General features: G+C 37.8%; 1 protein-coding gene across 5 annotated transcripts in view; it reads right to left on the reverse strand.

Annotated features, from left to right (window-relative positions):
* Positions 1-12,932, reverse strand: part of LARS2 (leucyl-tRNA synthetase 2, mitochondrial) — a 93,155-nt gene that overhangs the window by 23,294 nt on the left and 56,929 nt on the right. For all 5 annotated transcript variants that reach the window (XR_005817138.1, XM_040548428.1, XM_040548426.1 and 2 more), the window contains exons 13-14: positions 11,333-11,431; positions 7,883-8,020 (exon numbers count right to left, since the gene is read on the reverse strand). Coding sequence is in view for 4 of the 5 variants with exons in the window: in XM_040548428.1 (XP_040404362.1) it covers positions 7,883-8,020; positions 11,333-11,431 (237 nt within the window). In the remaining variant the exon portion in view is untranslated. The remainder of the gene's footprint in view (positions 1-7,882; positions 8,021-11,332; positions 11,432-12,932) is intronic.

Consider the following 12,932-nt stretch of genomic DNA (forward strand, 5'->3'; position numbering starts at 1 on the left):
AATTTACATCAGGAAGAGTAAGTTCTCACTCAATGTGTGTATCGCAGAGATAAAAAGAGCCTTAAAAGCACCAAAGCTAAAGGCAGTAGGGCACTCAGCAAGAATAAACTCTAAGTAAACACTTTTCTGGTTGACAGATTTGTTATTGCTGTCACCTTCTTTCGAGGATCTTACATTTCTAATTCACCGAGTCAGATGTCTATCATCATTTTCACCGGAAAAAAGACAACAAAAGCGATCTCTACAGGTTTTGGTCAGGAAAGTAAGGCAGTTATAAAAGCAACCCCTAGAACTTTAGTGGCCAGGAAAGAGGTATGGAACCAGACCCGAAGGGTACAGAGTCTGGGGAGTTTTCCCATGGGATCCTCAGATACGAAGACACTGGTGACCATCATTTTGGAGGACGTACTAAGCTGTGCTGCTCAGTATTGGCCAGTAACTCCTCATGCTCATGTGCTCAGCGTTAAGCTATCTCAGTTCCCCACAATTCCACCTAACAAAGCCACGTGTCTACCAAAACACTTGTGTACAAAGGATGTACCACTTGTATTTACATATTTTTCAAAAAGCTAGAATAAATCTGTCCATCTAAAAAAGAAACAATAAAAATAGGCTTCCACATTTTACTTTACATTTACAAAAATCACAATCCAAAACACTATTCAATTTTGTGGAGTCAATTTCATATTTCACAATATTATGAAATATAAACACATTGATCATGAGGAAAATTTACTTCATGATTTAAAGCACAGTCATTTATTCAATAAAATATTTAAATTATTATTAAATTATACAATAAATGTGCATGTTTTTACTGTATTAAAGCAGATAACTTCCAAACACTACTCCTTAAAACTTTTTGATGACTATGAAGCAAGGAAATATTTCAAAGAAAATCTTTAAATCGGGAGAGAGAAAGCAACAGGCTTCAAACTTTATCTTCAATATATTCATGTTTGAACAGGAGTTTCCTTCCTTGCATATTTTGCATATTTCCAAATACCGTGCAAGTACTGGCACATGGTGTATCATTCAGTCACCAAGCAGCACTGGTCTGTACCATGCTACCTGGTTTTATCAATGATATGAAGTAAGAGAATCTCTATAAATATTTTCTGAAGTCAGGTTTGAACATAGGTTGCCTGAAAAATCATCATATTTATAAGCAAGTTAAAGTAACTTAGGAAGATAAAAAAGGAAGTCAAATTTGGACAGTAGAAACAAACAAACAAACAAACAGAAGTATTTTAAAAATAGGAGGCAATAATCAGCTCAAATCTCAATTATCTCAAATTATCAAAATTAATGAAAAGACAAAAATCAGGAATAAAAGTCCTGCAATCCTATCAGCAACAAACAAGTATAAAAATACTTTAGGAGATAACTGTCCAGGACAGTTTCTTCTACAAAATAAATAAACTACACCAAGGAAAAACAAAAATATTTTTTTCTCCTACCATTCAGTACTTCAGTCTGTTTAAGATCTCAATTATTAAAATAGCTACACTTGCTGCTAACTAAAATAAAGCTAATGAGGTAGCCAGAACATCAAAATCAGATAATATTCTCCACTGGAAGTGATTTTTCAAGGAACACTTACTTCCTAATGACAAAGCGTTAGTTCAGATCATATGCCAAGTTATTAAAAGCTGAATGCAGGAATGAGCATTTCCTATTTTTGTTTATGCTGACAGAGGCTACAAAAATGCAATACAAAATACATTACCAAGTATGGGGAATAAAAAACCCCACATGTTCCTAGTGGGAGACCGCAGGAGAATGGAGAAATGCCCAAAATGAGAAAAACAGAGCCTGTCTAATAAACGCAGGGCTCAGAAACAAATTGAGCCCTGTAATGAATTTCTCCTGATGTGCAGAGTGGCTTTGCCAGTGTTGTAATGGCTCCATCGCATGGTCGCATGTAGAGTGACACTCTGGTTTACACTCATAAAGCTGCACAACTATAACCTTCCCCTTCAAAGAAACTGGTGTGTTTCTTGGCTATGGAGGGGAATGGCAAAGATGCCACAGCACAGCACATGTGGTAATTCTGATATAAATACTGCAACACCAGCCTGGCATCATAAAAACCTCATGAGCAGTACGGCTGGGAAGCAACTGAAACTAAGCTATGTACAGACAGACAGACCTTGCCAGCACAATAAATGAAGAGGTGGCTTGAGTTTCTCTGAATGCTCAGTCACATTTTAAATTATACGGATGCTGAAACAGGAAATGGCTTTACCTGCCCGTCATGTCTGTTTGCATCCATGCTGAAGTATGGGCACTTTGGCCTTCTTTTTATGCAGCTTTTGATCATCTTGCACATCAGATGGTAGCCCACCCGTGAAGTCTGTCCTACATCTCCAAGGATTGCCCGTATTAGCCATGAAGCATGTAATCCACTTTTTCCCTTTCAGAAATTTTCCTATACAGGTTCATGTCTGTGACACACCAATGTCTCTGTATAGGAGCACACAATAGATGGAGAAGCAAGCACAAGTGACAGCTAAGGAAATCCTGCTCAGTGCCATGTCCTCAGGCTCCTGACTCTGCCCTGGGTAAAGCAAGTAGTGGGACTTTCAATCCAATTACAAATGACCTGGCTGGAAGGACTCTGTGGAGTCTGCAACAGTGATAAGTAGTGGACTCAGAAGAAGGGACAGCACTAGCAAGGGAGCTTACTGAATGTGTTTGCATCTCACATCTTTAGGAAAGCTGAGAGAGCCCAATACTGTGCCCCAGAGTTGAGACGAGACCTTGGTCAGTCAATGGCAGCTGAGTTCAGAAGCTCATGAAATGTGCAGTTAGATCCATCTGTAACAACCCGGCAATCCTGTAGAAGGCCACAATATAAATGTCTAGGGGGTAGGAGTAGATCATTTTAAGCAGAAGAAAGATCAGACGATATTGAACAGTCAGACTGTACACAGTCAATAGCTGAGTGCTTTTAATGAAAATCAACACTTGTGATCAAGTCTCTAATGAACTTTGAGAAGCTCTAACACCCTTCCTTTATAGAATAAGCTTTTTCTGTCACAGACACCTTATTTCATTCTGTAATGCAGCTGTGTAAAAATAGCACCTTCTTATTCAACACATTTGCTTTCTATCAGAGTCCTATCTGCTGACTTAGTGGCAACAATAAACTTTTTTTATTGCTTTATAATCCTTCAGGGAAGATGTGCTAGATTCCATTTACAATTATTCATCAGACAGAGCTGATTACTAAAGGCTAGGGGAGAGCCATATTCTGTGCAACTTTTATCTGCAATACTGGGGTTGAGCAGGTGTAACTGAGTGTGTCAACACACACACCATGGTGCATTAAGCTGGAATAGACGAGGTAGTTGCTGGTCCCAGCTGCCTACATGGCCCCTCTCCCAGTGGTGGTGACAACTGGGAGGGCTGACTGGTCTGTGAATTAAATCCAGAACTGCTGCAGTTTACAGACTGCAATAAATTTGACATAAATTTGAGCTTCATCTCTTGTCACATGTACCAGTACCCAGAGGGTGCTACTTATGCTGTCCTGTCATTATTAGAGAAAATGAGCAACTCTTCCCACCATCTCCAGTTCAATGCATTAAGAAAAAAAAATAAAATCATGCTCCATCTCCAGAGGATATTTAAACTACACTTACACCTGGACAATTTTAGATGCCAACAAACATTGCATTTGATATGAAAGTGTGACATCTGTAAATGAATGGCCTATAATATCTCTATTGTAATAATGTGTATTGTATGCAAGGAAATTGCTTTACAAATCTGAACTATGGAATTTTTAACTTCTGATTTCAACCTCATTGTTATATTAACTGTCATTAATACAGAATTAAAGACTATCAGGAAAAAAGTCAATGAAAGTAAAGAGGGTAGGGGCCAAACAATGAAGATTTTCATGAAGAAAAGCTATTGAAGTGAAAAATATTATAGATTAATGGGGGAACCTCATAAAAATTTGTCAGGATACTAGGTAACACTATGTACCTACAGATGCAGCAGAATTTTCCTAATTTAATCAGTGAACAGAACTGAGCTACTACAGAAAATTGAACATGCACAAGAGGGCGGTGTTTTTTAATGCTATAATACACTTAATACGTTTAATGTATATATTTTCCCTCAGCCTGTGGGCTTCAATACCATGACTTTAAGCTTGCTAACAGTAAGCTTGTTGCTTCTGATCACCCTTTCACCCTTTTTGGATCTCTGAGACATGCCCTTGAGCAATCCTACCAGAACTAAGCAAAAGTGGCTTCTGACAAATGCTAAAACATCATTTTAAAAATGTTGTAATATTTATAGAGGAGATGCAATTTCCATATCAAAACAACCTAATTTGACTTCATGGCTTAAAAGCACCTAATGTTTTAACTTGTGTAGAGCTAAAGCAAGCAAGCAATTTTATGCATGATGAGGAATTTGTTACAGTCATCTTGCATTCTGAACACATGTACAAGCAGTACAAACAACAGGTCCTAGGGGCATTGCTGTAACACATCTCCACGTGTGCAAGTTCTTGAGTTTCTATGTGACCTCAAAGGGATTCTCCACAGTCTTTCAAACTACTCCTGCAGAAAGCAATTTTGATTTTCTCTGCTGTTGTCACTAGACATAGTCAGTGCTTCTTGTGCATTTTTTTCATTGAAGTTAGAGTCTTCCTCTGAAATTTCCCATGTTTAGACCAGTCTGCACTGCACAGCTTTGGTGCTGTTGTTCTGTCACAGCAGAATGTGAACAAAGCACATTCCAAATTAATAGAGCTACAGAATCACATAGGTTGGAATGGAACTTTGGAAGGCATTTGGTCCAAGTCTGCTCACAGCAGACCTAACTTCAAAGTTAGAACAGGTTTCTCAGGGCTCATCCAGAACAGTTTTGAAAATATCCAATGACGGAGATCTTACAACCTCTCTGGTCAATCTGTTCCAGTGTCTGACCTCCTTTAGTCACATTTTTTCTGTCTATGCAGCTGGACCTTGCTGCAGACTGACTGTTACCTCTTTTCATTTCTCTGTACATGTCTGGTTCTGTCTTCTCTATAATCCGCTTTTAGGTAGCAGCAGACTGCAACTAGATTCCCTCCTCAGCCTCCTCTTCTCCACGGTGAACATGCCCAGCTCCCTCAGCCTCTCTTTGTATGCTACATGTGCTAGTTCCCAATCACCTTTGTGCCCTACCGCTGGACCCTCTTCTGTTTGATAATGTTCCTCACACTTGGGGCCTCAAAAGAGGACACAACATTCCAGATGTAACTTCCTGAGCAATGAGCAGGACATGCTTTTGCTAATGCAATGCAGTATGCTCCCATGCCTACTGCTGACTCACATCCAACTCGGTGTTCACCAGGACCCCTAAAACATGTCTCTCTAGTGCACCTTCCTACATAATTGTCCCAGTCCCTGCTGTTTCCATATGTAATCTGTTCTGTGTACAGGACTCTACATTTGTCTTTGCTGAACTTCATGAGATTCCGGTCGCCACTACTCTCAGTGTGCTGTGATCAAAGAACCTGCGGAGAGCAAATTTTGTTGCATTGTCTGTGTTGTTGATGAAGATGTTAAATAAAATTAGCCTCAGCAATGACACCTGAGGAATACCACTTGTAAATAATTACCAGTCAAGACTTTGAACCACTGACCCTTTGAGCCTATCCTCCCAGCCAGACTACAAGGAGACCATGGAAGTATTAGAACTAGTCCGGAGGAGGGCCACAAAGATGATAAAGGGGCTGGAGCAGACAGGCTGAGGGAGTTGGGGTTGTTCAGCCTGCAGAAGAGAAGGCTGCAGGGAGACCTTATAGCAGCCTTCCAGTACCTAAAGGGGAACTACAGGAAAGCTGGGGAGGGACTCTTTGTCAGGGAGTGTAGTGAGTACAATAGGGAGCAGCCTACAGTGGTAAAAGCCAGCTCCTTCAGCACCCCTGGATACATCCCATTTGGTCCCATGAACCTGTAGGTGTCTGATTTCCTTAACTGATCCCTAACTCAATCCTACCTTACTTTGGGTAGTATCCCTCTCCCCCAAACTCTCCTACTAAGCACAGACATTGACAACAAAGGTGTTGGCAATTATTATCCTTTGTTACTAAGCTATTTGTCTGATTTTGTATCAGGCCAACATTTTCCTTGATGTTCCTGTCAATGTTTCTGTCGAAGTCCTTCTTACTGCCTTCACCTTCTTCAGGAGTTTCAATTCTAGATGAGCTTTGGCCTACCCTAATTGCACCCTGCCTACCCAGTCAATGCTTCTGCATTCCTCCAGGGGTAGCCTATTCCCACTTCCACTCTCTGTGTGCTTTTTTTTTTTTTTTAGTGCTTGAGGTCACTCAGGAAGCACCTTATTAGCCAAGTTGTCCTCTTTCCAATCCTCTTAATTTTTTTGTACACCACAGTGGAGGACCACTTACTTTGCAAGCAAATCTCCCCTTCCTTGTGGTTTCAGTTTACAGTAACAGTACTTCAGCTACCACAGTTAATGTTGTTTAGGGAGGCAGAAGAATTTGACTAGCAGAACTCTTTTTGCTGCTGTGTTACAACTCCACTAGATGGCTGACAGATCAGCATTGTAAAGCATTTTGTAGCATTGTCAAGCCTGAAATTGCTTGCAGGAAAAAGCTCTGAATTTCTCTTCTAAAAGAAATAGTGCCTATGACAGAAAGGATCAGCTTTCAGAGGCCCATTCTGTCAAGGAAGGAGCAGTCTTCCTGCTGCAGCTAAGCAATCTGGAGGCAACAGGGTGAACCACGGGTACAGAAATCATCCATATCCACAATTTCAAATACATCTTACACTGTAAATTATTTTGCATGCAAGAATGAGTAATGAAAACAGAATCGCCTCTTTTCATCCAATGATTATGAAATAACTCAGGGAAATATTCCACTGGCCCCATTAACTTCTCCGTCCTTCTCTGGCGTACAGCTACTTCAATTTAAGTATGGTAGCAAAACCACTACATTTAAGAGAGTTCAATGTCATGTATGTAGGTTTTACATCAAGTTCGGGGAGTGCATACCAGTAAAGAATGAATGCATAGGAGTTGCCAGCTGAGAAATTACTAAGCAGTTATTCTTATGGGATCACTCATTCTGACTTAATGTATTCAAACATCTCTGCTGACGGGAGAACAGGACAGAATACAGGTGAATGTTTCACTGTTCTGCCACTAGCATCCTCTCAGTAGAGGCATTCCTGGGATGGCATTTTAAGGTACAAAAGGGCAGAATTTCAGTGGAAATTGGGTCATCAAGTTGGGAACCTGACAGAACAAAGAATAGAACAACAAATGACTCACCTTCCTGCCTCAAACTTTACCCCTAACCAATACAAGGGATAACGAATTGGGCTACAACAGCATCAGTAACAAGAGTAGTTAAAAGTTATTACATGAAAGTAACTGAATAAAAAAAAAATTAACGGCAGAAAATAATATATTGCTTTTGATTATCAAGAAGTATTTTGCACTGTTCAGCTCCAAAACTGCAGTGAATTACAGGAGTGCTTAGTTTTATACATCTACATGGTTCCATTGGAATTAATGGTATTACTGTGCAGGAAGTTAAATAATTCGAAATAACAGCATTACTCAGAATGCCTGAAGCTACTAGTTTATGTAACCTTTTGCAGGTTGAAAATCTACAGCAACATTTTATCACTTGCTCTGAACCAGTTAATACCCATGTAGTAAATAAAAATGCTATGTATGCATACATACAGAAAATGTAACAGACTGTAAGAAACCAAGTATTTAGCCAAGACTGATGAGCAGAAAAATTCAGGCCTGTATGTTCTATCATTATAACAACGTTCCATAACATTCCTGCTAGACAAATGAAATCTGAAAGATTTTTATAGAAATATGTAAGGCTTACTTGTGTTTGGTCATCTTTAGGTCATAGCAAAAATGGCTGAAAAACCTAGCATAGAATAAGTGCATAACTGCATGCTCCTTTCCTCCAATGTACAAATCCACAGGCATCCAGTAGTTAGCCAAGTCACTATTAAAAGGCCTGAAAAAAAAATAATAGGAAAAATACAATGTGAAGAAGAAAGATCAACTCTTCTAAAGTAGCTCATCATATTTGACTGGACAAAACTATTTAATGAGAGCTACATACGTACAATAAAACTTTAATTTTGCTATCATATCTTTCTATTTTTCTAAGGAGTGGTAAGCTTTTTAAATCATATAGAAAAAAAATAATCACTGAGAAACAGCTCAACAAAAATATTATTTTAATATATTTTATATGTTCAACTCAGATTTCACGTCACCTCAGAAAGTGATGAAAATATTTGTTTGCTCTATAGAACTTTTTTCATAAACACCCTGTGGCTAGCCTTTAGATTTTTTACTATTTATCAATACCAAGTTTTACATAAAAATATATTACCATGAAAGACAAAAGATGTGCACTAAAGTTCAATTCTACATTTCTATTTCTTTCAGAATACTGAGACAATATGCAAAAAAAAAAAACAAAATTAAAAAATAAAAAATGTAGAGCTAGATCTGAGCATAATTTTCTGTCCAAAAGGCAAAGAAGAAAAAAGCTGGTGTTTTTAACGTGCTATTTTAAAATGATTATAATTTAGTTTCTAACTCCAAAGTCACCTTTCTTAATTCTAACTTTCACAAAACCATTTTGTTCTTCATCATCTTACTATTATTTCTTACTTATGTTTTGCAGTAAAATGTCACGGCCAATATCTTAAATTCAGAACAGATACAAATAAAGTCTCTCATATCAACATATATTACATAGTTAATATAATTAATACTCAATAAGAGGGTAAATTGTGTTTCAGTTTCACACTGTGTTCATTACTGAAAGATACTTCAAAAGATGGATTGAAAGATGGTTGGACCAGATGATTTTGGAGGTCTTTTCCAACCTTAATGATTCTATGATTCTATGATTCTATGCCCACTTAGATGCTTTTTTTTCAAATCAGAGGTTTGCATTGTTGCCATTAGAGGGCAATGTAGCAGCTTATCATAACGCTGCAAAACATTCTGAAGAGTCAGATAGGTCATCGTCCTCAAACTGGAGGATGCTCTGTGAATTTACAGTAAATGTTGGTGGCAGTTTATAGCATATTTTCTGCATCGTTTCTTAGCATTGCTTGCTGCTTCATTAAATACTTTTATGTCTGCTGTAATGGGCTCCTGTCCACAAAATTCTACTTGCATGTATGTTCTTCTTTGATGTATGCTTTATAGCTCCATTCTAACAAACTTATTTGTTTGTCAGCTTGTTTAATTATTCTATCTGTAACTTTTTTTTTTTTTTTTTTTTTTTTTTTGTGATAGCAACACTTCTTTCCTCACAGATCAATCAGCCCAGAAGAAAATCATGGATGTGAAATTCATGTCTTCAGTGGAACAAGTCAAAACTTAGTGCTCTTCACAGGGTTCCAAGATCAACAGAGTACTTCTCCCAAATTCTGGGTTTATGAAATGACTTATAGAAATAAAGGTTTAAGTATATGTAGCTCAGAAATTAATAAATACATAAAATGGAAGTAGAGATCTAGTACAGAAATCCATACAAACGCTTTCATTTCAATATAAAACATATTCAGCTACACCAAGCTGTTACTTTGACAGCTGAATGTTGCATATGACTATTTCATCTTCATCAGGGAAAGTCCCTTTTAATATTTCAAATTGTCACCAGAGAGAAAGCAATCCATACCACTTAAATAATATTATTAACAATGAATTCACGCTGTCACTAGAAAATAATTAATGTGAAACAAAAGCGTTCACAGAAGAGTTTTCTTTAGTTTAACTGATGGATTAACTGGATGTGTGCTGCCAATATAAAAAATAACTGGCCCAGCTATACTTAACTCACTTGGTATGTAGCACGCACCCAGACATTGTTCAGGGCAATAAATAAATAAATAAACAATAAATCCCCAAATATTCTTATATGCGGTATCAATATCAAAAATGCAACTCTTTTTATCTTAATTAGACTACATAGTACTACTGTTCCACTAAATCCTCTTTGTAAAAAGGAGCAAGAAAAAATACTTGTGTATTTTACCCATATCTCACATAAAATCAAGCAGCCAAAACAGACACCTGAATGGCATTCTTGATGTGACCTTCTCAAAGCGTGCATGCTCCATATACATGAAGACACTTTACACGGACATCAAGAATACTAAAATGGAAATGTCAATAATAAAAACAAAATATATCCTACCAGACTCATTCACTAACATGAAGCTCATTATCTCCCATAAGTTATCAGGATGACAGAAGCCATTTACTGGACATTTTCCATTTATTTGTGCAATAACCGACTGACATGAAAAATATTCCTCAAATTTGCTGCCATCATACTGTCCTACAGAATGGCTCTCAAAATATTCAAGAAATGGTAATGGCCATCCATCCAGTGACTGTAGGTGGCAATCTAATTTGGCCAGTGTATGTGAAATACTTTTGGACAGCTGAGTCAGTCTCTGTGCAGGCTGATTTAATGCTGGTGTGACAACACCTCCAGGCACTATCAGCAGTGCTAATACAGGCAGACTACGAAGCAGATAAATGGCTAAATAACTACAACTATCTTCCCATACTCCTCATGCTGCATCCACTAACACACGACACATGAAAAATCTCTTTTTATTAATTATGAATTTAGTCAAAGTAATAATACACAGCAGAAGCTTGCTCTGATACCACTTCACTCCGCGTTTGCGCATGACGAAGTAGCCAGACTTACTGGAACTCTGAAGAAAAGAAATTAAGGTGTAATTCTTCGCAGCTGGATGTTACACCATACTATTCCTTCTCTTCCCAGTGGAAAAGTGCTATCTGTCTACACATCAAAATACTCAGTATATTACCAAGGAGGGTATGCTCAAAGCAAATTACCACAATCTCAGAGAGAGTCATGGTAGGCTGTCATTCTTGACAGCATCCTTCACTAACAACTATATTTAGCTTCTCAGCTGAACATTCCCACTATGCCCTGGCCTTATAATGCCCTTTCATGCAAACTCTGCCCCTTCCCTCGTAGCTCCTGCACTTACACAACACTGTCTACATGTACTGCTCTTGTATGTTTCCTGGCACGGGAACAACCAAATGCCACAGGTTTGAAGCAATTCCTAGTCAACCCTGTGCACCTCTCAGGCATAGAGCAGACACAAAATCAGGTTAGCACATAGGTTTAAACTGATTTCTGCAAAAGCAGTTAAGCTAGAAGCACCAGCATATCTGGCCTCTTTCCTCCTTCTTTCTTCCCTTCTACTCTGTAAAGTAGGCTTGCCCACCAGATGGCCCTGCCTCTGGACCTTACCTGTCAGTGTTGTGAGGGTCAGTGTATCTCAGGTAATACCAAGCAGAATCAACAAACGTATCCATGGTATCAATTTCTCGCCTTGCTGCTGACTTACACCTGAGCCAGAGAGACACATAAGAACTATTTTTAGGTAAGTGACAAGCTTGGCAAAAAGAATAAACATGTACACAGTGGCCATAAAGAAATTTAGATTTAAAACTGAAAGAGTCTGAACACCTTGAAGAGTGATATGTTCAGAAAAAGTCCAATGTGAATAATAGCACCATCTCTCCTTTCCCCTCTGTCCCAAACGAAACAAAATACAAACCAAAAAAGAGCCAGAACAGCCATAATATAAAGCAATAGCAGAAGACTGCACAGTACAAGACAGCCTTCTCAATCACATGTTCCTGAATTTTTTTAGACATGTCATTAAAAAAAAAGACTAAGCAAGCTTTAGAGCATAGACAAGCAGACTTCGCCTTAAAGTTAGTGGGTACTGAATATATATCACACTTGCTAGGTACCAGCAAACAAATCATTTTATAAACAATCAACAGAAGGAGCAGGTGTTTGCCTCTCACTGATTCTTTTTACAAAAAGGTCTTTGCAGATTCCATTTATAAACTCTAGGAAAAAAATGAACTTAGTTCAGTTTCAACTTTCACTGAGATGTATCAAATCTCTTCTAAAACTTGCAGCACAATTTTAATTTGTAATTACTGAGAATCGATTTTTTGCTAGGAGTTACACTGGCAGCACTGAGAAATAGTTTTAAATGACATTTTAGAAGCTCGGGTTATTTTCCTCTAATTTCTCCCAAACAAATTATTTATTTGTAGGAGTCGATAATTACATTTAATAAATTTACATTTGTTGTAATAGATCACTCTTTAAAACCTTTACTGCGAAAACAATGCAATTTCTCTAAAGTAAGACTTTGCAACCTGTCACAAGCTTGTGTATAATATATGTAATAAGTATCGCCAGCTATATGTATCAAACGGACACAATTTATAAATGCATGCTAAGTTACATGCATGTATACATGAAATAAATTTACTTAATAAATGGGCTTTTGCTATTTAATTTTTTCAAGCTGCGTTCTTAGTCTGTGATCAAGCTTGATGGTTGAGCTGCAACATGTACCTGCCTGTCTGCCTGATACTTCAGCTTGGCTTGCCAAGGCAAGTTTATGAGAATATCACAGGTTTAGCATTTTCCTTCACTCTGTCTCTGCCCCACATCCATCTCTATCAGCAAGCTTTTCTTTCAACAGGAATAATGTAGCAAAGGAATTTTACTTCTTTGTATTTGTTTTGTTTTTAATACAGAATAACCGTTTTACTAAATTTCACATATAAGCAGACTTGGCCAACATAAAACTGCATTATACAGAAACATTGAAAAGCAAGAATACTTTATAGTCATTGAACCATAATTATATCTGCTTCATGCCTCTGCTGTTGCTCGTACTCTAAATGGACATGGCTCGCTAACACAGAGACAGCATGAACATCTTTCAAAATTTATGTAACAGGCACAATACTGTAATTTGATTAGACGATATTCAGACAACTAACACAATTACCTGAACTTGTGTAACAATGAATAACTT

This window comes from Cygnus olor, chromosome 2, assembly GCF_009769625.2.
Source record: "Cygnus olor isolate bCygOlo1 chromosome 2, bCygOlo1.pri.v2, whole genome shotgun sequence".
NCBI lineage: Eukaryota > Metazoa > Chordata > Aves > Anseriformes > Anatidae > Cygnus > Cygnus olor.